Source organism: Aquarana catesbeiana, linkage group LG08 (assembly GCF_042186555.1).
Source record: "Aquarana catesbeiana isolate 2022-GZ linkage group LG08, ASM4218655v1, whole genome shotgun sequence".
NCBI lineage: Eukaryota > Metazoa > Chordata > Amphibia > Anura > Ranidae > Aquarana > Aquarana catesbeiana.
In genome coordinates this window covers 81,532,061-81,557,095 of record NC_133331.1, presented here as the reverse complement: position 1 = coordinate 81,557,095, position 25,035 = coordinate 81,532,061, and the positions used below count along the sequence as shown (strand labels likewise).

The 25,035-nt window shown below is 39.1% G+C and overlaps 1 protein-coding gene across 2 annotated transcripts; it reads right to left on the bottom strand.

Annotated features, from left to right (window-relative positions):
* Positions 1-5,277: 5,277 nt before the first annotated feature.
* Positions 5,278-22,720, bottom strand: ZNF518A (zinc finger protein 518A). Of its 2 annotated transcripts, none has more exons than XM_073596064.1 (3): positions 22,648-22,720; positions 12,059-12,117; positions 5,278-10,293 (listed from the first exon to the last, which is right to left on the bottom strand). In XM_073596064.1, exon 3 carries the CDS (start codon positions 10,235-10,237, stop codon positions 6,089-6,091), a length of 4,149 nt encoding a protein of 1,382 aa, XP_073452165.1. In that variant the 5' UTR covers positions 10,238-10,293; positions 12,059-12,117; positions 22,648-22,720; the 3' UTR covers positions 5,278-6,088. The 2 variants fall into 2 exon arrangements, with proteins under 2 accessions (XP_073452165.1, XP_073452163.1); XM_073596062.1 differs by lacking the exon at positions 22,648-22,720 and adding an exon at positions 22,379-22,567.
* Between the last annotated feature and the right edge of the window lie 2,315 nt (positions 22,721-25,035).

Here is a 25,035-nt window from a genome sequence, read left to right as displayed (position 1 = left end):
ACAGCAGCAAGAGCCAATGGCTGTCTCAACCAATTAGGAAGGAGAGTCCCGTACGGCCAAGGCACTCGTGCACATCGCTGGATAGAGGTGTGGCTCAGGTAAGTATTAGGGGAGCTGGTTGTTTTATCTTAATGCATTAAGAGAAAAAAAATCTTATGCCTTTACAACCACTTTAAATTTTGCAAGTGCCCAGAGTTCAGCTCTAAAGTGCAAAGGACCTGCATGCTAATAACCCTGGTAAGGCAGCCATCAAAGAAAAGTCTGCAAAATCATGTTCATCTTTTCCCTGCATTAGACTTAAACGTGTAGTGCCACAAAACCTAAAATTACAATAGTGATGACAAAGGAAATAGGAATGGCAAAGCCAGTCGTTTATGCACTGACATACCAGTGGAATTGTCAGTTAGGCTTGGATAAATGTAAACCTAAGTATAGATAATAGTTAGGCACACTCAACCGGACTTGACCTGTAATGTTTTTGTTGCTTTTATGAGCAATGGAAGGGCTTTAACATTATAGAACAAGGTTTATTGAATGTGACCAACCACTACAAGCCAACCGGTGAATTGAAAAACACTTTCCAGGAAACACTGCAATATTGCTACAGTACAAAAACCTATTTGATTTGAACAATCTAAAACCCAACTGCAGCTTTGCTATCACTTTAAATAGTACATTCAGCTTGGCCCAAGCAATCCATTTTCTTTACTAACACATGTGGCTGCTGTCAGCACTGTAAAAACTGTACGTAGCATCAGCTATATGCAGTATAGAGCACTGTGTCCTGGCAGCACTGTCGGGTCATTCACAGAAGGCCTTGTATTTTATAAGTGGATACAAGCCTTCCTCTGAATGGCTGAGGTGCAGATTGTGACATCATCCACCCATTTCAGCCAAGCAGAGGAAGGCTTGTATTCAATTTCCCTTAAAGCGGGGGACCACCTATCTATCGTTTTTTTTTTTTTTTTAGTTCATTCACAAACTTTTCTTCTCAGCATTACATACTCACATATTGTGTGTAATATGTCCGCCTGTGTCAGATTTCGTCGGAAAGAATAACGTATATTATTCACTGCAGGCGGTTTCCATCTTCAATGTGGGCGTTTGAAGCCCACAAGCATTTTTTTCCTGGATGTGGTGAATGCTGTGCTCCCAGCATTCACCGCTCGTTCCCGCACATGCTCAGTGGCATCCTGGGAAGCCTGAGACTAGCTCCCAGGAGTCTGGGAGAGGCTAGAAACACGCCTACTCCCATGGGAGGAGAACCAGGAAGTGCAAAGAAGAATAGAAAAATAAAAGGTAATTACTGCGATTTACATTTTTTTAAACGGCATGTCAGCATCTAGACAAGGAAGAGAATACATACAGATATTGTTCAAAATTTGGGTGGAACCCCGCTTTAAGGCATCATGCACACTGGACATTTTTACAGCTGCTGTTTTTGGCTTCAGACGTTTTTTTTCTAGCTAATAAACTTTCCAGCATGTTAGCCTATGTGTCCATGCGCACATAGGCTGTTTTTTTTTTTGTTTGTTTTTTTACAGCCAAAAACTAGTGGGTTCTGAGGAGGAGTTTTTCAGCTGTAAAAACGCTCTAACGTCAAAAAACGCAGATAACCGATCAAAAACATGGCTCACCGTGTTTAATATTTTTGATACCATCGATTTAAAAATGTAAAAAAAAAAAAAAAAAAAAAAATTAAAAAACCGCTAAAAAAGCCATTGCAAAAACGCTGAAAAATGTTGAAAACTCACTGCAAAGCTACTGGCGTTTTTATAACGCAAGTCACTAAGTAAATGATTAATTTCTGTGAGTGGTTATTGGTTTTTACCATTTATCCTTAAAGTGGTTGTAAAGGAAGTGTTTTTATCTTACTGTATTCCTTGAACTATAGTAAAAAAACCTTCTGTATGCAGCTTCCCCCCCTGCAGTGCAGCCCAGCCCCCCCATATACATACCTGAGCCCAAACTCGATCCAGCAATGTGCACGAGAGCTAGGGCTCTCCCAGGTCTCTCGTTCCTTATTGGCTCAGATACAGCAGCAGGAACCATTGGCTCCCGCTATTGTCAATCACAGCCAGTGAGGAGGGAACGGGGCAGAGTCCCACTCTGTGGGTCTTATGCACCCGAGAAGAGTATAAGGAATTAGGTTTATTATTTCAAAAAAATAAATAAAATAAGATGAGCCTTATGTATTACTAAAGCATGCAACATATTACATTTCAATACATTCTAGAAAATTGTTTTATTCATCAGTCACTTTGAATAGGATGTAGAGGGAAATGATAAAAATGCTTTGGTGCACTGAGGTCCAAGTGTTGAAAATTCCCGCATAACCCAATTAGAGCCCATAAGACAAGGCATAAAGACCAAAAGGTTTTTGCATGCATTTTTCTGGCTTTAAAATATGAAATTCTGAAACAAACAAGGAGGATGACAAAAAAAATAAAAAAACCTTAAAGCCTAAAGCTGGATACACACTATACAACTTTTGTTGTTCGATTTCCTTTAGATTTACCTTCAACTATGAAGTGCAAGAGCCGTCCTGATCGCATACACATTGAAAGTCGTTAAGTTTGACCTCATATTATATGGTTTTGGTAAATCTACAGAAAATTGTATAATGTGCATCCAGCTTTACTCTAGGCAGTGAAGAAAAACGAAAATGGTCTCTCACCCCTACTTTGCTGAAGGTGCTAACTTTTGGGATGGTCAACATATAAGGGTGAGAACTTCTTCCTAGTCCCTCAATATTCCTCCAGTTCTGATGATCAGTCCCCGAAAGCCATTTTCTTGCTGATCATTGACTGACCTGGTCAGTACCTCTTGGCATCATAATCACAACACAGTACCTTCGGCCTTTATGCAATATGGTCACTTGTATGAGTGCCTGCACACAATTCAGCACTGCAGAACACCAAATTACTTGCTGTTGCAGGACAATGGGTGAAGGTGGGGGAATGTGTTACCCATTCCCTAGAAAAAAATATAAATTTGCACTTAATCTTTCTTTAGCAGGGGGAAGACACCATGTTAAATTATTCTTAACTGAATGAAGGGCAGTGTGGTGACACCCCCCACAGGGACAGTCACAGTTAAGTCTTCTGGGTTGATGGATGCTGGGCTTCTTTCAACTTGAAATACTGCAGAAATGTTTTGGCCAAAATGAGACACTGTTGGGGGGTGGAAGTACAGCAGATTAATGATTCGAGTACCAGCCTGTATATGCCCCTTCATTACCACACCATTGAAAGTTTGGACCAGGGGTCTCCAAATTATTGCCCTCCAGTTGTTCAGAACCTTAAAGTCCCAGCATGCCTAGTCATATCTGTGAGAATGTCAGAGTTTTACAATGCCTCAAGGGACGTGTAGTTTCACAACAGTTGGAGGGCCGTAGTTTGGACAATTACCGTATTTATCGGCGTATAACACGCACTTTTTTCCCCTTAAAATCAGGGGGAAATCGTGGGTGCGTGTTATACGCCGATCCCCACACTCTGTGTGCCAAAAAAGCCGCGAGCGGCGCGAAAAAAACGAGCGCCGCCGAAAAAGACCGAGCCGAGTGCTCGGCTCCACTCGCAGTCACGCCGGCCTGCCTCCCTGCTGAGGATGAGAAGCGAGCGCTTCCGAAAAAGACCAAGCAGAGTATACTGTGTTCTCGGCTCGGCTCCGCTCGCAGTCCCGCCCAGCTCCTTTGATGGGCATAACACTCCGTCCAATGGCAGGACTGGGCGGGACTGCGAGCGGAGCCGAGCCGAGTACACAGTATACTCGGCTCGGTCTTTTTCAGAAGCGCTCGCTTCTCATCCTCAGCAGGGAGACGGGGCGGCGTGACGAGCCGAGTACACAGGCTCTGTCTATCGGCGGCAGATTTAAATTGCGCAAACGGCGCAAGGCTGCATTGGGCAAGGCTGCTTATGACAATGGGCAAGGCTGAAAATAGCACTGGGCAAGATGCAAATGGAGACTGATCATTCTGCAATGATGGACAAGGCTACAGATGAACACTGATGAGGCTGCATTGATGGGCTTTTAAATGTAATGGCATCCCATTCTTAGTCCATAGGGTTCAATATTGGGTTGGCCCACCCTTTGCAGCTATGACAGCTTTAACTCTTCTGTCCACGAAGGTTTAGGTTTAGAACTGTCTATGGGAATGTTTGACCATTCTTCCAGAAGCACATTTGTGAGTTCAGGCACTGATGTTGGATAAGACAAGACCTGGCTCGCAGTCTCCGCTCTAATTCATCCCGAAGGTGTTCTATCAGGCTGAGGTTAGGACTCTGTGCAGGCCAGTCAAGTTCCTCCACCCCCAAACTCAAACTCACTCATCCGTGTCTTTATGGACCTTGCTCTGTACACTGGTGAGCAGTCATTTTGGAACAGGAAGAGGCCACCCCCAAACTGTTCACTCAAAGTTGGGAACATAAAATTGTCCAAAATGTCTTGGCATGCTGATGCCTTAAGAGTTCCCTTCACTGGGAAGCCAAACCCCTGAAAAAAAAAAAACAACCCCACGCCATAACCCCCCCCTCCCTTCACCAAATGATTTGGACCGGTGCACAAAGCAAGGTCCATAAAAGACATGGATGAGCGAGTTTGGGATGGAGGAACTTGGACTAGCCTGTACAGTCCTAACCTTCTTGTCCAACATCCGTGCCTGGCCTCACAAATGCGCTTCTGTAAGAATGCTCAAATATTCCCATAGACACATTCCTAAACCTTGTGGTCAGCCTTCCCAGAAGAGTTGAACCTGTTATAGCTACAAAGGGTGGGCCAACTCAATATTGAACCCAAATGGACTAAGACTCGGATGCAATTAATGTTCATGTGCGTGTAAAGGCAGGCACCCCATTACTTTTGGTAATATAGTTTGTATATATACAGTTGTGCTCATAAGTGTACATACCCTGGCAGAATTTATGATTTCTTGGCCATTTTTCAGAGAATATCAACGATAAGGCAAATTTTTCTTTCACTCATGGTTAGTGATTGGCTAAAGCCATTTATTATCAATCAACTGTGTTTACCATTTTTAAATCATAAGGGCAACAGAAACTACCCAAATTACCCGGATCAAAAACATACCCCAGTTCTTAACTGTAATACACACACAAAAACACTTTTCCTTGCTTCCTGTTAGAACAAAGAATACAATTTAGGGAACAGTACAAAGAGTCCCAAAGTGAACCTGTGTTTTTGTGACAATGCCATATCAGCTAATCTCATTAGAGATTTAGAGTTCTGTTGAGACACTGAAATCTGTTTCAAACTAAAAACATGGAATATTATTTAATAGAGAAAATTTAAAGAGTACACAATTTTGTACACAGAATTTGCAAAAATAACAAGATGCATATATACAGCCATTCACGATTATTCACTTTTAATTTCCATCAAAATTAGCAATGTAAGCATCTCAATGTCTTGGCAATCATGCTTTTTTTTTTATTTACATTTGACAAAAAAAAAAAAAAAAAAAAAAAAAGTTAAACGGCGTTTTACGAAGTTTTGTATAAAAATTTAGACAGATGAAAAATTAGGTGTTTTTCAAGGCTTTCTGACCAGGTGTACTATTATACATTTTTCTGGCAATTGAAAACGAAGTGTACATGAAGTCTGAGTCATTGCTGTAAGAATATACAAAGTACACACCTGTATATTAACAACTGCAGAATTCACACAATTATACATGGCTTTGTAAACAATTCTTTCACTGTAGTTCAACAAACCTTGCACTGATGGATTTTTTAATCACTTAAATTCCCCATATTACTTCCAGTAATTTAAACACGAAAAAAAGAAAAGTTTGGGAAAAAAAAAAAAAAAAAAACTGTGATAATTTGAATACTCAAAGTTTACATCATATTCCATAAGAAAAATTACAAAAAGTAAAAAGGTATTTATGAAAAGCCAAATAGCAATAGCGCAAGTCTTTATGTCAAAATACTGGACTGGATTGTGGATGAAAAAAAAAAAAATAAAAAAATGGTGAACGAGAAACACTTTGAAAATAATGCTGGTAAGAAACAGGAAAATATGAACAGCAATCTTACAAGCAACAAGTAAAACTCTTTAGAGTCAACTGTTAAAACAACGTGTTCCAATCCTTTGTAGCTTCCATGAGATGTCGTTGGCCGTGTCCTACCCACTCATCCTGATTGTCAAAAACCCGACCACAAAACCAGCAGTTAAATTTAGCCTGAAGCCTGTCAGTAGGTGTATTTTTCACAATTTTGTAATTGTTTTTGCTAGTTTTCTTTAAGGTCAGTTTAAGGACAAATCGTTCTTTTACAGGGCTCACAGGCTTCGAGCGGCGGTGGCGCCTCCCATCACTCAGTAGCCCTGACTCTAGAAGGGCTTCAAGTGTGCTTTTAGACAATGACACCTTTAGAACATGAGCATTAAACTTTGAGATGGTTCTCATAAGGTTGATTACTTCAGGAATATCAGCATCTGGATGGTTTAACACAACAACAGGCTGATCCCTTTGGGGATACTTTACAAGTTGATTAGCGTTGACAGGAAACAAACTTAGTGCCCTTACTACATCCTTAGTAAGTTCTGGTGGTGGTGGAGATGGAGATGGTGGTGGTGTTGGTGAAGGCATTTCTGGAGGACTTCCTACTTCACTTGTGTATGATTTTGCCTTGCACTTTCTGTGCAACATTTGCTTTCGTGGGACTTCCTGCATGTACTCGATTACTCTCTTTTTTGTTTTAAATTCATAGTCCGCTTCATAACTGCTTGAATCTGATACTTTTCTTTTGCAAGACCTATTTTTAGAATTTGATAATATATTCAAATTATTTTGCTTGACTTTTGATTTAGGCACCTTTGAAGATGGAGAGGCTGTTTTGTCATCACTTTCAGGAGACAAATGATCTTCTAATGAAGCAGAACTGGAGTTGGACCTTAAACAAAGTTTTCGTTCTGCTGGCTTACTCTGCGAACAAACTGCACTGCTGACTATACCTGCAGGCATCTTTCCACTATAGCCATCAAATGCACTAGTGTCCTCCTCTTTAACTGATGCTGACATGGTCTTCATCTGATCACTATTTCCCATTAAAGTGCCATGCTGAACCTCCTCAGGTTTCTTTGGTACAAGTGCCCGGCTGACCTGGTTCACCTGGACAGTTTTCTGCACGTTTGCAGTTGAAGCACTATTTGGCAAAACATAGTTTAGCAGGACCGCTTGCTTTCCATCAGGCAAAAGGGCATAAAATGGCTGCTTTTGCATGTGTTGTTGCTTGTTACTATCCACACTTGCAGTTGTTCCTCTTGACCCATCTGAGTTGACACAATACTGGAGAACATTCAGGTTAAATGGAAGTTTGCTTCCTACAGAGGAACCAGAAATTATATTGGCCGAAAGATTATTTGGAGAGGTTCCAAAGTCTGGCTTTAAAATATGAGGTACAGTAGGACGCTGTAATCTAGGAAGTGCCATTTTTCCTATAGTGTTCACCGTACTCATTACCTGAGAGCTACCATTATTCACATTCGTCACATTTCTTATGGTACCAAATGGTCCATTGGCAATTGTTAATACCATGCCAGGCTTTGTATTGAGCATAACCGGTGCATTAACTCGGTTGGGATTAGTGAATGTTGCTGTATTAGGAGCCCTTGCCTGGGATGTTAACATTCTTACACCAGGCTGATTATTAGCTAAAACCGGCAAAGTAAACCTATTAGCTCCAGATGGATAAAGAACAGTATTGCCCTGTGGCATACCAGAGACTTGTGGTGCACGAAGCAAATGAAAAGCAGCCGGTCCAGGTTTTGTTATAGTGCCGATTCTGTCTTTTGTCAGCTGTTGGTTAACTATTGAATCAGAGTGTGTTTTCATGAGCTCACTTACTCTCGTGGGAAAAGACGTTTTAATACCAGATCCTGAAGAATCGGGTTCTTGCTTCAAGAACACAGCTGATGGAACATTACCATTAGGTATACGATTATCAAATCTTGGAACAGGGCTGGACAATGACTGCTTTGCAAAAGCAGATGCATTGTTGCTATTAAGTGGGCCTGATGTTTTTGTTAAGCAGACTTTGTCATTTACTCTTTTGTTATCTTGCAGTATGTTATGCAAGTAAGTGTTTTTTGGAAAAGGTTTTGGATCAGGCAGACGGCTTTGTAATGAAAATACTGAAGTAATCCTTGGCATGAAGGGTGCATTACTTTTGTTCATTTCTGCCGGTCTTGGGAACCTGTCATTAAATTGGACACCTCTCATTCCAAAGGCATTTTTAGGTGGAAAGGCAGAATAAGGGAAATTCCCCAGACCACTTGCTGTGGACGAATGTAAAAGTGAACTGTTCAGGTCCTTTGAATACATGGTTGCAGCAGATGTCATTCCACTGCTTTCGTTGCGATGTTGAGGTTTATACACAAATCCAGTAGTTGGATCAACATATTGACTTGACCCAGAAGTAGAAGAATGCATTTGATCCTTAGCAGTTTCATGGTTATGGTCATTGTCAAAAAACTGGTGTTCGTTAATATTGTATTCCTCAGGTTCTTCTTTGATCTTCCTGCCTATAGCTGAAGCTGATGATGTTGGTGAATTAAAGCTGGGCACATTTTTGTGTTGGTTTTCAAAAGAGGGTGGTCTGCTTATGGTTCCCAGCCTGGAAACAGATTCATTTTTTCTTGCAATGAGTGAACCAAGTGCTGCAGTTGTAGACGGCACAGATGTAGACTGTTTCTCCACTGGAGTTCCAGGCGCGGAGTTCTGCATTGAAGGAGGTTTAAATGATGGAGTCAAACGATTTTCTGCATTATTATTATTTGGTGCTCCATATGATCCATGGTTAGCACTGTGAGAAAAACGAGGCAAGCTATTTGAGGATTGAGGTGATGGCTGTGAAGTACTGGTGGGCTGCTTATTGGAAGGCAATAACTTGATAACCAAGTTTTGCTTTCCGTTAACCATTTTGTAACCCACAAAAGTTGCACTGTAATTTGCTGGAACTGTGATTTTATTGTTTTTTACCATTAGCACAGTTGGCCCGTGAACAACATTTTGTAAGAGTCCCAAACTACCTTGTGTATTTGCATCCTCTTTGTTGCAATTTATTGTGGTTACAGGTGAAGGTCCATCATTTAAAGGCTGTTCTGAGTTAACATTAACCCAAATGTCTTTCACAGCCTGGTCTTTCTCTGGTGATTTAAACTGCAAACTATTAGACCTTTCAATGCTTTCTCCGGCTTTTTCTGTTCCATCTTGTCTCCATGATTTATCTTGAATATCCGTTGAGCAATTTTTTAAAACAGGCTTCAGTCCAGCATTTGTTTGTGCCATTTGCACGTTAGCACTGTCTACAATATGTTCATCTCTTGTGTGAACATGCTCTGCATGCTTGGCTAATATGTGTTTCACAATAAAATCCTTTCGCATTGCACTGTAGTTGCAGTACTGACAGCTAAACGGCAACATTGTACTGTGTCCCTGAAGATGTCTCTGGAACTCTGCTTTTGAGTAGCTAATATGGTTGCACTTTTGACAAGCATATTCAATTCCATTATGCCTATGAATGTGCTGAACAAAGGTGCCAACATCTCTGGTGGTGAATCTGCACTTTGAGCAGCTGAAGTGGCCATTGACACAGTGCGCAACTGAGAAATGCTTTGTTAAGCCCAATAAGGTATATAAATAGTCATTGCCACAGATCTCACATTTAACTAGCGCACTTCTATGGGTTTTTCGGTGTTGTTTAAATTCCTGAAAATCACTAGCTGAGAAGTTACACATTTCACATGGATAGAGGGGTAATTCTCCATTGTGGCATATTAGAAAGTGTTTTTGAAGATCATTGGGGCTGTATCGAATGCCATTTTTGCATTTTTGACAGAAAAAGTGAAGTACCTTTGCCGCTATATTAGCAGAATCGTCATCTAGGTTTGGTTCAAGCTTGATTTCTGCATTCTGCTCTTCTGAATTCCCATTAAGGCTTCCTCTGCCCACTGATTTCCTTGCGGTTTGTTTCTTACATAGTGACTTGGAAGTTATTTCAGCTGTGTCATTTAAGCTACTACTTTCCCCCACTTGGTTTACAGATTGAACGGGGTTTGCCTCAGGTCCATGTAAAACCTTTTCATTTATGGAAAACGAGTCTGTGTTTGGTTGGCTGGTGATAAAAGCATTTCCACCATAATCCCATAAGCCATCTTTTGCAGATGTAGATTCTTCTGCATCCATAAAAAAGTCTTTACTTGGTGAACGCATCATTAATTTAGCTGAGAAATTGTGGATGAAGGTCAAATAAATCTGTGACCGGCGTTTACCTATAAAAATAATGAAAATGGATATTGTAAACCTAACACAATGGTGGAAATTAAAAAAACATTCAAAAATTTTTACAGTTGCTTCTCCAAAAATTTGAAAATCAAAAAGTTAATTTCAGTAATTCAATTCACAAAAGTGAAAACGCATGTATTATATAGATTCATTACACACAGAGTGATATATTTCAAGCATTTCTTTTTACTTTGAGTATTATGGCTTACAGCTATTGAAAACCCAAAATTCAGTATCTCAGAAAATTAGAATATTGTGAAAAGTTCAGTATTACAGACTCATGGTGTCACACTCTAATCAGCTAATTATCTCAAAAACACCTGTAAAGGTTTCCTGAGCCTTTAAATTGTCTCTCAATCTGGTTCAGTAGGTTACACAATCATGGGGAAGACTGCTGACTTCACAGTTGTCCAGAAGACAGTCATTGACACCCTCCACAAGGAGGGTAAGTCACAAAAGGTCATTGCTAAAGAAGCTGGCTATTCACAGAGTGCTGTATCCAAGAATATTAATGGAAAGTTGAGTGGAAGGAAAAAGTGTGGTAGAAAAAGGTGCACAAGCAACAGGGATAACCACCGCCTTGAGAGGCTTGTGAAGCAAAGGTCATTCAAGAATTTGGGGGAGATTCACAAGGAGTGGACTACGCCTGGTGTCAGTGCTTCAAGAGCCACCACACACAGGACGTATCCAGGACATGGGCTACAACTATCAGTTTCCTTGTGTGAAGCCACTCCTGAACCAGAAACATCAGAAGGCTCTTACCTGGGCTAAGGAGAAAAAGGACTGGACTGTTGGCTCAGTGGTCCAAAGTCCTCTTTTTTGGATGAAAGTTAATTTTGCAATTCATTTGGAAATCAGTGTCCCAGAGTCTGGAGGAAAAGCGGAGAGGCACAGAATCCAAAGTTGCACAAGATCCAGTGTGAATTTTCCAAAATCAGTGATGATTCAGGAAGCCATGTCCTCTGCTGGTGTTGGTCCACTGTGTTTTCTCAAGTCCAAAGTCAGCACCGCCCTCTATCAGGAAATTATAGAGCACTCCATGCTTCCCTCTGCTGACCAGCTTTATGGAGATGCAGATTTAATTTTCCCGCAAGACTTCGCACCTGCCCACACTGTCAAAAGTACCAATACCTGGTTTTATGATCATGTTATTACTATGCTTGATTGGCCACCAAACTCACCTGACCTAAACTCCACCGAGAAACTGTGGGGTATTGTCAAGAGGAAGATGAGACACCAGGCCCAACAATGCAGACGAGCCTAAGGCCGCTATCAAAGAAACTTGAGCTTCCATAACACCTCAGCAGTGACACAGGCTGATCGCTTCCATGCCACGTCGCATTGATGCAGTAGTTCATGCAAAAGGAAACCCGACCAAGTATTGAGTGCATACTTATCAGTATATATATTCTAATTTTTCTGAGAGACTGAATTTGGGGTTTTTACTAGCTGTAAACCATAATCATCAAAATTAAAAAGAAAGTGCTTGAAAAATACATTACTCTGTGTGTAACGCATCTATACGATATCCGAGTTTCACATTGAATTACTGATGTAAAATTTACTTTTTGATGCTATTCTAATTTTTTGAGATGCACCTGTACATAAGTAAAACAATGGAATCTCCTATGCATTCAATGTCTGCACCCAAAACACATTCCAAGACACATAATTTAAAATAATTTAATTAGAAATAACAAATTTAGATAAAAATACATTTTTAAAGTTAGATCGTTTTATATCTTAACCCACCTTGTGCATTTTTTGCTCCTTTGATCTTCAGTTATTCTTCCAATGATGTATTTGGGGGCCTAAACAGAAAAAGAAGATTATATTAAGAACAATATAAAAACTAAGGTGAAGCTTTACATTAAAAAAAAAAAAAAAAAAAAAAAAAAAAAAAAGTTTAAGAAAAAGATTAAAATGGGTTGTAATGTACATGGCACATCAAGTGAACACTTTAATGACTGTAAAAGGGTTAAAATGTTTTTCTCATGTACAGCTAAGAAAAAAAAAAAAGAAAGAAAACTGTCTTTATAAGGTTTAAAGCTAGACAAAGTTCTCCATTTAGGCCTTTCTTATACTTAAGAAAATAAGTGTTAATGCACAAACAGAGCATATATTCCTGGTTTGACAAGAAGGCATTTATGTACATTCCTCCCAAATCATGCAACTGGAGATCTGCTGAAAGACTTTCTGATGCAATCTTACTCTAGTTGAATATGCATTAACATCGGTTTCAGCACAATCTAGTACATTTAAAAAAAAAAAAAAAAAAAAAAAAAAAAAAGCTTAAAAAACAGTTTTAAAATTAACTTGTTTGTATTTGATTTATTTTAGATTAGGTGTGAAAAGAAAAACAAAGCATTTTAACATAATGAAGTTAAAATACAGCAGAAGTATAGCAAGGAAACACCTTAACATTCATTACAAAACTACCCTTGTAATAATAATCATATATATATATATATATATATATATATATATATATATATATATATATATATATACACACACACACACACACACACACACACACACACACACACACACACACACACACTGTGTTTTAAGAAAGAAAATGCTTTACTTTTAGGAAATCTTTTCCAGCTGATTAAAATTTTGTCCTACAAAATTTCTGTAAATTAAATTGCACCATTAAAAAAAAAATAAAGAAACAGACTTGCATTTTCTACTGGCCTTCAACGCTTGGTTTAATGCAAAACTAGTAGCCAACTAAGTCCAGTAAACACTGATGAATCACTGACTATTAAATGCTACAAAACTTGGTAATGATAAATAGGTCTGTGCTTCCAAGGCAGAGAGAGGCAGAGAGAGGCAGAGAGAGGCAGAGAGAGGCAGAGAGAGGCAGAGAGAGGCAGAGATAGAGAGATATAGAGAGATATAGAGAGAGATAGAGATATAGATAGATAGAGATATAGATAGATAGAGATATAGATAGATATACACACACACACACACATACATGTCCCCACCCTCTGTGAACTGTTTAGCATTACTGACTGAATTTTCCAGGTAACACCACACGATCTCACACGTCATATAAGGCCTGCAACTTTTTTAGTGATTACTTATAAATTGATTCACAACTTCAACAACATAACCGCTTCCAAATTTTAAATACAACTAGAACCAAATATAACTTAAAAGCAATAAGCAACTTTCTTAGAGCTACTGACCAACAATAAAAAAAATGTACAAACTAAAAAAAAAAAAAAAATTATATATATATATATATATTTTTTTATATTCCAATTCTGCCTTGTTTTGTGAAGTTTTAACATAGCAACAAAAATGTCACTTATTGCGGGGAAACTACTGTCATAGTGTTGTTTGGCCCTAATGATGATACAGATTGCCCTTTATAATCAGGTCTACATTTCCATTCACTGGTAATTAGAAAATGTTAAGGCTTGTACTATACAGCAGTAATAAGCTTTGCTAAGTTAGCTTCTCCCTATATTGTTTAGGGGTTAATAATTGAACATGCAATTAAATAAGAGCTGTGAAACTGAATACAAGCCTATATAATGTTAATAGAGAATTCTTAAACTATTAAAGATAAAATATGTAAAACTTTTATATTAAAATGTCAACTGTGTAGGTGAATAATCAGCTTATTCCAAGTAACCTTTCAAAAGTGTAATGATTAAACCTTATTTTTATTGCTGGTTTTTAATTACACGTGGCAGCCATTTTTTGCACATTGGCACAACTTAGCATAATCACAATGTTACTGCACCTTCGAAATTCTTGCAATTCAATGCAAATCTAATAACTCAGGCTAAGAAAAAAAAAAAAAAAAAAAAACACACATGCTACACTGTGAGTGTTCTTGATTTTATATAAGCAACTATAACTGCCCTTGTCTGATATACAGGGAGCCACTAGGGGGAGAATGACTATACTGAACAGCAACATTCCCTTCAAAATCTTTTTTCTATTGTGAACTCAAAGCACAGGCCACGAAAACATACACCATTTTCATTTTAAAACACAATCAGTTGGCTCCATAAAAACACAATATTCTGGATGTTGATCCAAAGTGCTGTAAAACTGCTAGAATGGGATCAGGTTAGCAGCATGCTTTACTATGATAGAAGTATGGCGTAATATCTAATTATATACATTAGTTCTACAATTACAGAAAGAGCTGTACAGCTGCTACAATATCAAAGTGGGCTTGTAAAATTGTGTGCATGTTAAATACTCTTCCCTGATTTACTCTAAGACACATCAACAAGATTTAGGTCTCCTGGAACAGGCATTTAATGATCTCATATAAATAAAAAATAAAACAGTAGTAGACATCCAAGTACTCTGCGGTCATCCAACTGTATACAAAAATGATATTAAAAAAAAAGAAAGGAAGAAGATTATGAAGACATGTAAACACCGACCGTGCCAAATACCACTAATGAAAAGACACCAATATGTCATATTATAACATTTCTGAGAAAATAAAAGTATTTTTGTATAGAGTCAGAAAACTGCAGAGAACTTGAATATCTACTACTGTTCTTTTCTTTATTTATATGCTCATTTGGTAGAGAAGAAGCCATCTGCAAGGAAGGCGAGTCAGTCACAGATTGGCAATACATGGTTACAAAAAAAATTACCATTTCTTTCTATTATCAACCATTTTAATTAAAATAACATAAAGCTAACAAAAATAATGTACCTTAAAGAAATGGTAACAAGTAGTGTAAAAAACATATTTAAAGAAAAAATGAAAATGCACATAAAATATATTTCCTTTGGTATGATTTGCAATGAAAAAATTTCCACTGGGAGAAATCTCTGCTGTCAACCACCATGAAATATCTGTGATCACTCTGAAGCCTATGGTGCATGGTGGGAGATTTTTCATATCCCTATCAAAGCTCACAGAAGCCAAGAGGGGATGCCTGGTGCTGCTCTGTAAACAGACTGTACCGATCATGGCGGCTTAACGCAGACACGTGAACATTCAAACTTCAGGTGGAAGGAAAGATTTGATAATTACTTGTGAGTATTCAGATTATTTACTAAAACTGGTGAGTGCAAAATCTGGTGCAGCTCTGCCTAGAAACCAATCAAGTTTACTGTTAAAGCTTAATTGAACAAGCTGAAGTTAGACGCTGATTGGCTACCATGCACATCTGCACCAGATTCTGAATGCTCCAGTTTTAGTAAATCAACCCCTGTATCACTTCAAATACAAAATTAATTCAGTTTATCAAAACACATGGTGTAGAGACTGTGGTATGAGGCAGATTTACAAAGGATCTGTGAAGGTTCATACAATAAAATTTGTGAATATTTTCACTTTGATTATTCAATCATTTGAAAAGAAGAATCCCTGTTCGTTTCTTTCCCCTGCACATTTAATTGTGTGAACATTCTCAAATCAGTTAGTAAATCAGCCTGTCTAAATGGAACTCAATGGGGTTGATTTATTAAAAGGAGAAGCGCACAATAACTTTGGAAAGGAGTTTTCACTGAGCTTAGTTAGTGAATGAGGTGAAGCTCTGCTGTCTTCCATCATCCAATAAAGTGCAAGTAAAATTCTTGAGTTTTTTGTTTTCTTTGCAGGTGATTGGGTAAAGTGAAATTTCACCAATTTGCTAAGGATTTTTTTTTTTTTTAAAGACTGAAATCCCCTTACTAAATAAATACGCTCTACTTCTTTAGTAAATCAACCCACTTTCTCAATAAAGAATATAGCCAGGTTGTTTACTTTTTCAAGCGAACTTTACCCAGAATTGTGGCTTTGTGAATGTGGGGAAGCTCGGTTGACTTCCATCATGCTAAAATGTGCACGTAAAAATGCATTTTTTATTTTTCTTGCACCCGATGGGTTATTCTTTGCAAAGAGAAATTTTCAAAACACATTTCACCAAGCCCTGGGAAAAATTCCCCTGCCCTTTCTTAAAAAAAATGAAGAATTATTTGTGCGAGTCACATTACATACCACCTACATACTCAATGCATGAGCAATTTTGATAGTCTGTAACCATTTATGAGATAAGTGGATGCAATGGATCTTTTATGAACATGTGAACGGCACTCAAAGTCTGTCATGCAAATCACAACAATTTTATTGCTGCGTGCATACAGCTCCTTTAACACGACGTCTTTTCCATTTTCACTTAGGGAAACATTTGCCTTTGTCAAGCATATCCAATAATTCTAATGCATTTCATTAAAAAGAAAAATGAATAATGATAATTCACCTTTTTATTATATTAGAATTATTATTAACTACATTAATATGTTTTAATTAATAATTCTAATGCACTTAATTAAAAAAAAAAAAGGTTGAGTGCAATAAACATAAAACAACAATATGGCGTTTTCTGTGTCAGGAGCAGAACACAACTCCAATGTCGCTCACATCTTATATACTATTGAGGAGGGGAACAGCAAAGTACACTACCCACTGGACTATTGACAGCAATACTCATCACCTCCAAAACCTAAAAGTGACGGAAGGTTATTGGGGATCTGGTAAAAGCCCAGAGTTCTAAATGCCACAAGACACAGAAATTACTGATTAGGATTACCAATTTATTTACCATAACCTGAGAAGGCAACTTTGGCCTTGGATCAATTGACTGACACAAAATACACCATATTATTTTCAAAACAGATTAATAGTGTACCATGTAAGATGGATTTTTAGGAGCTTCACCATGTGGACACAGGTAGGTCAGTAACAAAGACACTGGGGTTGATTTACAATAGAGTTTAGGCTGTTTAAAGTGAAAATCTCCCCTAGCTTGGTATAGGAGGTGAAGCTCAGCTGACTTCACTCATCCAATCACGTGCAAGCTAAAATACTTTATTTTTGCATGTGATTGGGTTTCCTTGCAAACTGAGTCTTCACCACATTCACTAAGCTAAGGAAAAAAAAAGTACCTAACAAATTGACCATGTTTTACTCCTTCTGTAAACCAATCCCAGTTTATAGTAAACAGCATTAAAGAAGCATGCAGCGTGTGTTATCACAATATGGCTTCTACTGTCAACATGGCTACTGCAACTCCAACTGTAACTGAACCTACACAGTAATGGATCCTCTACTCCCCAATACAAGTTTACATTTCAAAATGCTAATCAGAAATTCTCTCATACCCCTAAATATAAAGGGTTATCATCTATCATCCCCAGAGCTATAACAAAATCATTCATCACCCCTAAATTTGTTCTCCATCAATGCTGAATCATGGTTCAATTTTTTTTACCCTTAAAATCAATAATGGTTTGTTCTTGGTCACTGCTAAATCTATAAAACTTTATCCTCCATCACCCCCATAAAGCTATAAATCATCTATCATCATCATCTATCACGCCCCTCCAAGTCTACAACCTTTCATTCTGAGTCACCCCAAATCTATAGCACTTTATAAACCTTCACCCCCAAATCCATAGTGACTTATTACGCCTAAATCTATAACATTTTCTCCAAGGTCACAAAGTTTTAATGACTCAGCTGACAATTCTTGTTAAACTTCACCTGCACTCTTATTAGAAAGGAAAATAATCAATTTGGTTATTTATACGATCGTTTTGATCATCAATTCACAATCACATTTATACTGGAGAGCAGAATCTCCGTCTCCATGGCCAAGTGCAGTCAGCTGATCTTTGATCACCCTAAAAATATATTCTGATGCATTATTTAAAAAAAAAAAAAAAAAGTGGGAGCAGATTTATCATTTACCAGTCTTCTTTCAATATTGAAGGTGTATTTATTAAGCCAAATAAAGAACCTCTTAGAAAGGATTACATTACTTTATTAACTGTCACCCTAAACCTATACCAATCCAATCCAATGATTTGATGATGGTCGCCTCCCCCCCAATCTATAACACTATCATGTGTCAGAAGTCAGCGTTATGATGTTCTATTATAGTACCATATAAACCCAAATAATCTGTCAAATCTAATACTGTGTCATTTCTAAATATGTCATCATCTGTCACTCCTAAATGTACCTTCAAATCTATAATGCTTTTCCATCTTCACACTCCCTTCAAGCTATAATGCTCTGTCATCTGTCACCCCAATAGATTTCTGTCTCATCTGCTCCCCAAGATCTACGAGGCTTTATCTGTCACCCTTAAATCTATAATTTTTTTGTCATCTGATTTAGGAGACGGTCTTCTGACAACCCTTAATGTTTCATCATCTATCAACTCAACATGACACCATGGGGGGTTATTTACGAAAGGCAAATCCACTTTGCACTGCAAGTGCACTTGGAAGTGAAGTCGCTCTAAATCTAAGGGGTAGATCTGAAATGAGGGGAAGCTCTGCTGATTTTATCATCCAATCATGTACAAGCTAAAATGCTGTTTTTTTATTTTCCTTGCATGTCCCCCTTCGGATCTACAGCAACTGCACTTCCAGGTGCACTTTAAGTGCAAAGTGGATTTTCCTTTAGTAAATAACCCCCTATATTACCAGTACACCCCACCAGCTCAAATCAATAGCAGGCACAATTTAGTTTGACTGTCAAATAAAATGCAGTTACAGAACAAGGGAGGGCCATCTCTCCAGTTACAGCACAAGGGAGGGCCATCTCTCCAGTTACAGCACAAGGGAGGGCTATTTTTTTCTTAAGGTTAGATTTTTATTAGCTTCCTAATTGCACTTTGTCTTAATGTAAAATAAAAAAAATTACAAAATAGATTGTTTTAATATTCTAGATGAAAGTAATCAGTACAAAAATATTGTACTTACCAATGTGTTTTTTTTTTTTACTCTAAATGTGTGTTTAGTAAGAAATAATTTAACCCCCCCAAAAAAGGACAACGATTTATCAACTGTCACTCCTAATGCCGGCCATACACGGTTCGAATTTTGAAAGAATATTGTTTCGAAAATCGTATCAAAGAATTTTCGTATGAATTTCGCACCATTAGTGGGCTGCAACAACGGACGATTTTCGTACGGCAATCAAATTTGAGGAATCGGACATGTTGGAAATTTTTTTAAAAACAAACAATTTTCTAATCAATGATGGGAGAATCGTGCGAAAAATGTAATAAGAAAAGAAAATTTATGGAGAGAAAAAAAAAAAAGATTCCCGCCCACGAAAATTCTTTTCTGTAGCAACAGGAGGTGAAATTGAAGGCTCGGTCGGCTGAATTTCGAAAATCAATGGTGGCACCATCGGATCACAAAAAGAAAACAACTAACTTTCTGATTTTGAAAAGAAAATTTGTTTTCGAAATTCGACCGTGTATGGCCTGCCTAAGTTTATAGCACTTTGTCCTGTCATCTCCAAAATCTAAGTCACCCCATGTTGTCAACTGTCACCGCTATATCTATAATGTTTCAGTCATCTGTCGCTACTCAACACTGTGATGTTTTATTACAGTACCCCACAAGCACAAATGAAGCGATCACCTCCAAATCTAAAACCTCGTCACCCGGTACTTCTAAATACTTTGTTGTCACCCTTAAATCATCCATGTTTACTCATCTGTCACCTCCAAATCTATAACACTTGTCATCTGTCACCCCTAAATATATAATGCTTAATTATTAGACATAATTTAACCTTGTGGTGATTTTACTCTCTTGCATCACACAGGTCACCTCTAATTCTAATGTTTCAGCATCACTAAATTGATTGTCTATCACCCAATTCATAACGCTTCGTCATCTGCCCCCCCCCCACCTGTAACACCCACCCTCTGCCCCCCCCAATCTAACTTCATCTCCCCCCCCTCCCCACACACAAAGATCACCCCAAAACCTAAACTGTGTCATCATCTGTCATAACGCAGCCTTATAATATTTTTATTATAGTACCACACAAGTATAAATGAATCTGTTGACTCTAAATGTATTTTTTATCGTCTTTCATCTCCAAACATACAACACATTATCATCTGTCAACCCTAATTCTAATGTAGCATCATCTGTTATCTTCAAATGTATCACAGTCACCCCTAAATCTAACACCTCATCTATAACCCCCTATACCTATAACGCTTCATCTGCCCCCTCCAATCTGTAAATTTGTAAAGCTTCATCTGCCCCTAAATCTGTGCCGTCATCTGTCACCCCTAAATTTAGAAGGCATTATCCGTCATTACTCAACCTTACAGTGTTTTTTTTTTTTTTATCACAGTTACCATAACATAGGTCACCCCTAAATCCACGACATCCGTCATAACACAACCTTACAGTGTTCGACACAACCTTAAATGAAAATCACCTCAAAACCTGACATCTGTCACCCCTAAATCTAGGAAACATCATGTCACCCATAAATCTATAAAAGGTCACATCTGCCCCCCCCCCCAGTCTATAAATAGGTCACCTTTGTCACCCCCCTAAATCTATGACTTCTCATCTATCACCTCTCAAAATCTTTGATACATCATGTCACCCCAAAGTCTATAAAAAGGTCACATCTGTCCCCCCTAAATCTATGATGACATCATCTGTCCCCCCCTAAATCTATGACATCTCCCCCCGAGTCTATAAAAAGGTCACATCTGCCCCCCCTAAAGCTATTACATCATCTTTCCCCCCCCCCCGAGTCTACAAAAAGGTCACATCTGGCCTCCCCTAAATCTATGATGACATCATCTGTCCCCCCCCCCCCCCCCCGAGTCTATAAAAAGGTCACATCTGTCCCCCCTAAATCTAGGATGACATCATCTGTCCCCCCCCCCCCCAGTCTATAAAAAGGTCACCTTTGTCACCACCTAAATCTATGACTTCTCATCTATCACCTCTCTAAATCTTTGATACATCATGTCACCCCAAAGTCTATAAAAAGGTCATCACCTGTCACCCCTAAATCTTTGACACATCATCCGTCACCCCTAAATCTATAAAAAATGTCACATCACCTTTAAATCTTTGAAAGAGCAGGTCACCCATAAGTCTATAAAAGGTAAATCACCTGTCACCCCCAAATGTATCACACTTCATTTGTCACCCCCTAAATCTATGAAATGTCAAACATCATCCCTAAATCGAAAACCCATCATCTGTCATCACTAAAAACTTAGAACATGTAATCAGTTGTCACCCTTAAACTTATCACGCCCCCCCCCCCCCATAATACTATCACCCCATAATTCTTCATCATCTGTCATTACCCAACAATATGAGGGTTTCATTGCAGTCCCAAACACACCCAGCTTGTGCCCCCATTAAATGTACCCAAGTCCTATATTGGGGGGTGAATCATTTCTCTGCAATTTGGGGGGGGGGGGGGGGGGATTTATGGCTCTGTATATTGGGGGTGAGTTAATTGCTCTGTATTTTGTGGGTGGGTGAATCATTGCTCTGTATATTGGGGGGGTGAATCATTGCCCTGTATATTGGGGGGGTGAGGTGAGTTAATGGCTCTGTATATTAGGGGGGGGTGAGTTAATGGCTCTGTATATTGGGGGGTGAACCATTGCTCTGTATATTGGGGGGGGGGATTTATGGCTCTGTATATTGGGGGGGGTGAGTTAATGGCTCTGTATATTGGGGTCCCTCCTGATTGCACAATATATATCTATATATAGTGTGTGTGTTAGTAGAATGAAGGCAGAGGGTGTAATGTTAGTGATGAGAAGAATGAATGTACAGCAGGCTGTTCCTGGCAGTGTTGTGTGTGAATGGTGATGAAGGCAGACAGTCCCCATGTAGTGATAGTAGAATGGGGTGAGACACATGGAGTGTAGATGACGGTCTGTACGGTACTGGGGGGATCTCTCTGCAGAGAGGTGTATTGGGGGGGGCGGCAGTGTGTGAGAAGCGGCGGATGGACACTGACCCCTCATGTGACTCCTCCACATATCCCCCGACCCCTCTACCCGCCTCTCCCTCGCACAACTTTGCCAACTTTCGGTAACTTTGCCCGGGCTCTCATCAACCGTTTCCTCCCCCCGCACGTCTCTGCCCCCCTCCCCTTCTTCTCCCGCCCAGCCCCGCAAAGTCAACCGAACTTTCCACCCGCCCGTACTTCACCACAGCCGCCGCCATTACCGAGCCGTGCCTGCCCGCTCCGTCCGTCCTCCCCCCGGATCGTTCTCCCGTGCCCGAACTTACCTCATACGCTGCCCGAGTCACCGTTGGCGGCCATGATAGTTACATCCGGGGATTGTCCTGGTTTCGGTAGACCTAAAATGGACTCCCAGGCAGAGACGGCGGAGTGATCTGCGCTCCACCTTGTCTCTGTGGTGAGGCCGCCAACTCTTCCCCGACAATCATTGTTGTATAGAAGACCAATGAGTGTACCTACACCCGGCTTTTATCACCCCCCCACACCCGCACGAATCTATGTCTGCATTATATCCCCTTTTGTCTGCCACACTCACAAACAGATGATTTCCGGGCTTTCTCCTCCAATTCTCATGGCAAACAGGCTGCTGAGCCGGCACTATTTGTCATGAGGTACTACATCTGGTGTATGCAAAGAGCCCCGAACATGGCGGAGGAGGGGACCTATCATGAGGCATTTTGTTGATGAATAAAAACATTTCTCCCACACACAATTACACAATGAAAATAAACTAAAAAACATATTTATTGGAAGCTTTTCATTGAGTTTAATGTATTTTCCCCAAATCTAGAGTTGCAGCACAACAATGACTATGAAGTAAATGACATGGACTGTTGACTCACAATGGGGTTTTTAATTATCTTTTTTAATTAAAAGTGATAAATATGAGGTAATGAGCGCTCAAAAGCATGAAGAGAGCATTGTGATATTTTAATTATTATTTATCAAGCCCAAATCAATCTGTCACCTCTAAATCTAACACTCTATCACTGGTCACCTCAAAATCTAACACCTCATCTCCCATCACCTCTATATTTATAATTCACCCCCATCACCTCTAAATCTAAAATCTTAACCCCCATCACCTCTAAATCTAACACCTCATCTCCCATCACCTCTATATTTATAATTCACCCCCATCACCTCTAAATCTAAAATCTTAACCCCCATCACCTCTAAATCTATAATCTCACCTCTAAATCTAAAATCTCATCACCCCAAAATCTATAATCTCATCCCCCATCACCGCTAAATCTAAAATTTCATTACCCATGACCTTTGAATCTAACACCTCATCACCCATCACCTCTAAATCTAAAATCTTATCACCCATCACCTCTAAATCTAACATCTCATCCCCCATCACCTCTAAATCTAAAGTCTCACCCCCCCATCACCTCTAAATCTAACATCTCATTCTCCCATCACCTCTAAATCTAAAATCTCATCCCCATCACCTCTAAATCTAATATCTCATCCCCCATCACCTCTAAACCTAACACCTCATCCCCCATCACCTCTAAACCTAACACCTCATCCCCCATCACCTCTAAACCTAACACCTCATCCCCCATCACCTCTAAATCTAACACCTCATCACCCATCACCTCTAAATCTAACACCTCATCACCCATCACCTCTAAATCTAACATCTCATCCCCCATCACCTCTAAATCTAACACCTCATCCCCCATCACCTCTAAATCTAACACCTCATCCCCCCATCACCTCTAAATCTAAAATCTCACCCCTCATTACCTCTAAATCTAAACTCTCATCACCTCTAAATCTATAATGCTTCATCATCTACCCCCCCACAAATTTATAACATATCATCTTCACTAGACTGCGATTAGTTTTGTATGAATCGAAAATTCGTACGAATTTCTGTAAATTAGTACATTCGGGAGGATCCGAAATACGAATTACTATGCTTCCGAATTTTGTACGAAATACGAAATTTCGTTTATGAATTTTGGATACAAATTCCTAATGAACATTCGTAATTGTTACGAAAAGTTAACGAACCTAAAAGTTAAAAACCCAGGAAGTCAGCACAGGGATGGTGGGAACCCCTCATAATGATAAATTCATCATAACACACATTTGTAATTGTTATGAAAAGTTAACGAACCTAAAAGTTAAAAACCCAGGAAGTCAGCACAGCACAGGGATGGTGGGAACCCCTCATAATGATAGATTCATCATAACGCACATTCGTAATTGTTACGAAACGTTAACGAACCTAACGAAAATTCGTATTTGTACGAAATTTCGGACACGAAATAGGAAATAATTCTAATACAAAACGAAACAAAGCTAATTTATTGATGGCACACATGTCTAATCTTCACTCATAACTCAAGATTATGATTTTTTTTAAAGTAACACATAAGCCTAAATCAATCTGTAACCTCTAAATCTAACACCTCACCACTGGTCACCTCTAAATCTTTAATGCTTCATGCCCCCCCCCCCCAAAAAAAAATATAACAAATCACCATCTTTCATAACTATAACATAACTTTATGTTGTTTTTATTAGAGTACAACAAGAGCCCAAGGGAACCGGTCACCTCTAAATCTTAAACCTCATCACCCATCACCTCTAAATCTATAATGCTTCATCCCCTGACTGCCCCCCAATTTATAACATGTCACTATCTCTCATAAGTTGACATTATGATGTTATATTACAGTACCACAGAAGCCCAAATCAATCTGTCACCCCTAAATCTTCCAATGCTTCATCATGTGTCACCCTCAATCTAATGTCTCATCTGTCACCCCAAAATCTATAACGTCATCATCTACCCCCTAAATCAGTAATGCTTTGCCACCTGTCACCCCTAAAATCTAAGCATATCATCGGTTACCTCTAAATCTATGAATCCATAATGCTTTGTCATCTGCCACCCCCCCAC

What these genes read in the sequence shown, in the direction of transcription:
- ZNF518A (XM_073596064.1), bottom strand. Translation starts at nt 10,237, where the DNA reads ATGATGCGTTCACCAAGTAAAGACTTTTTTATGGATGCAGAAGAATCT.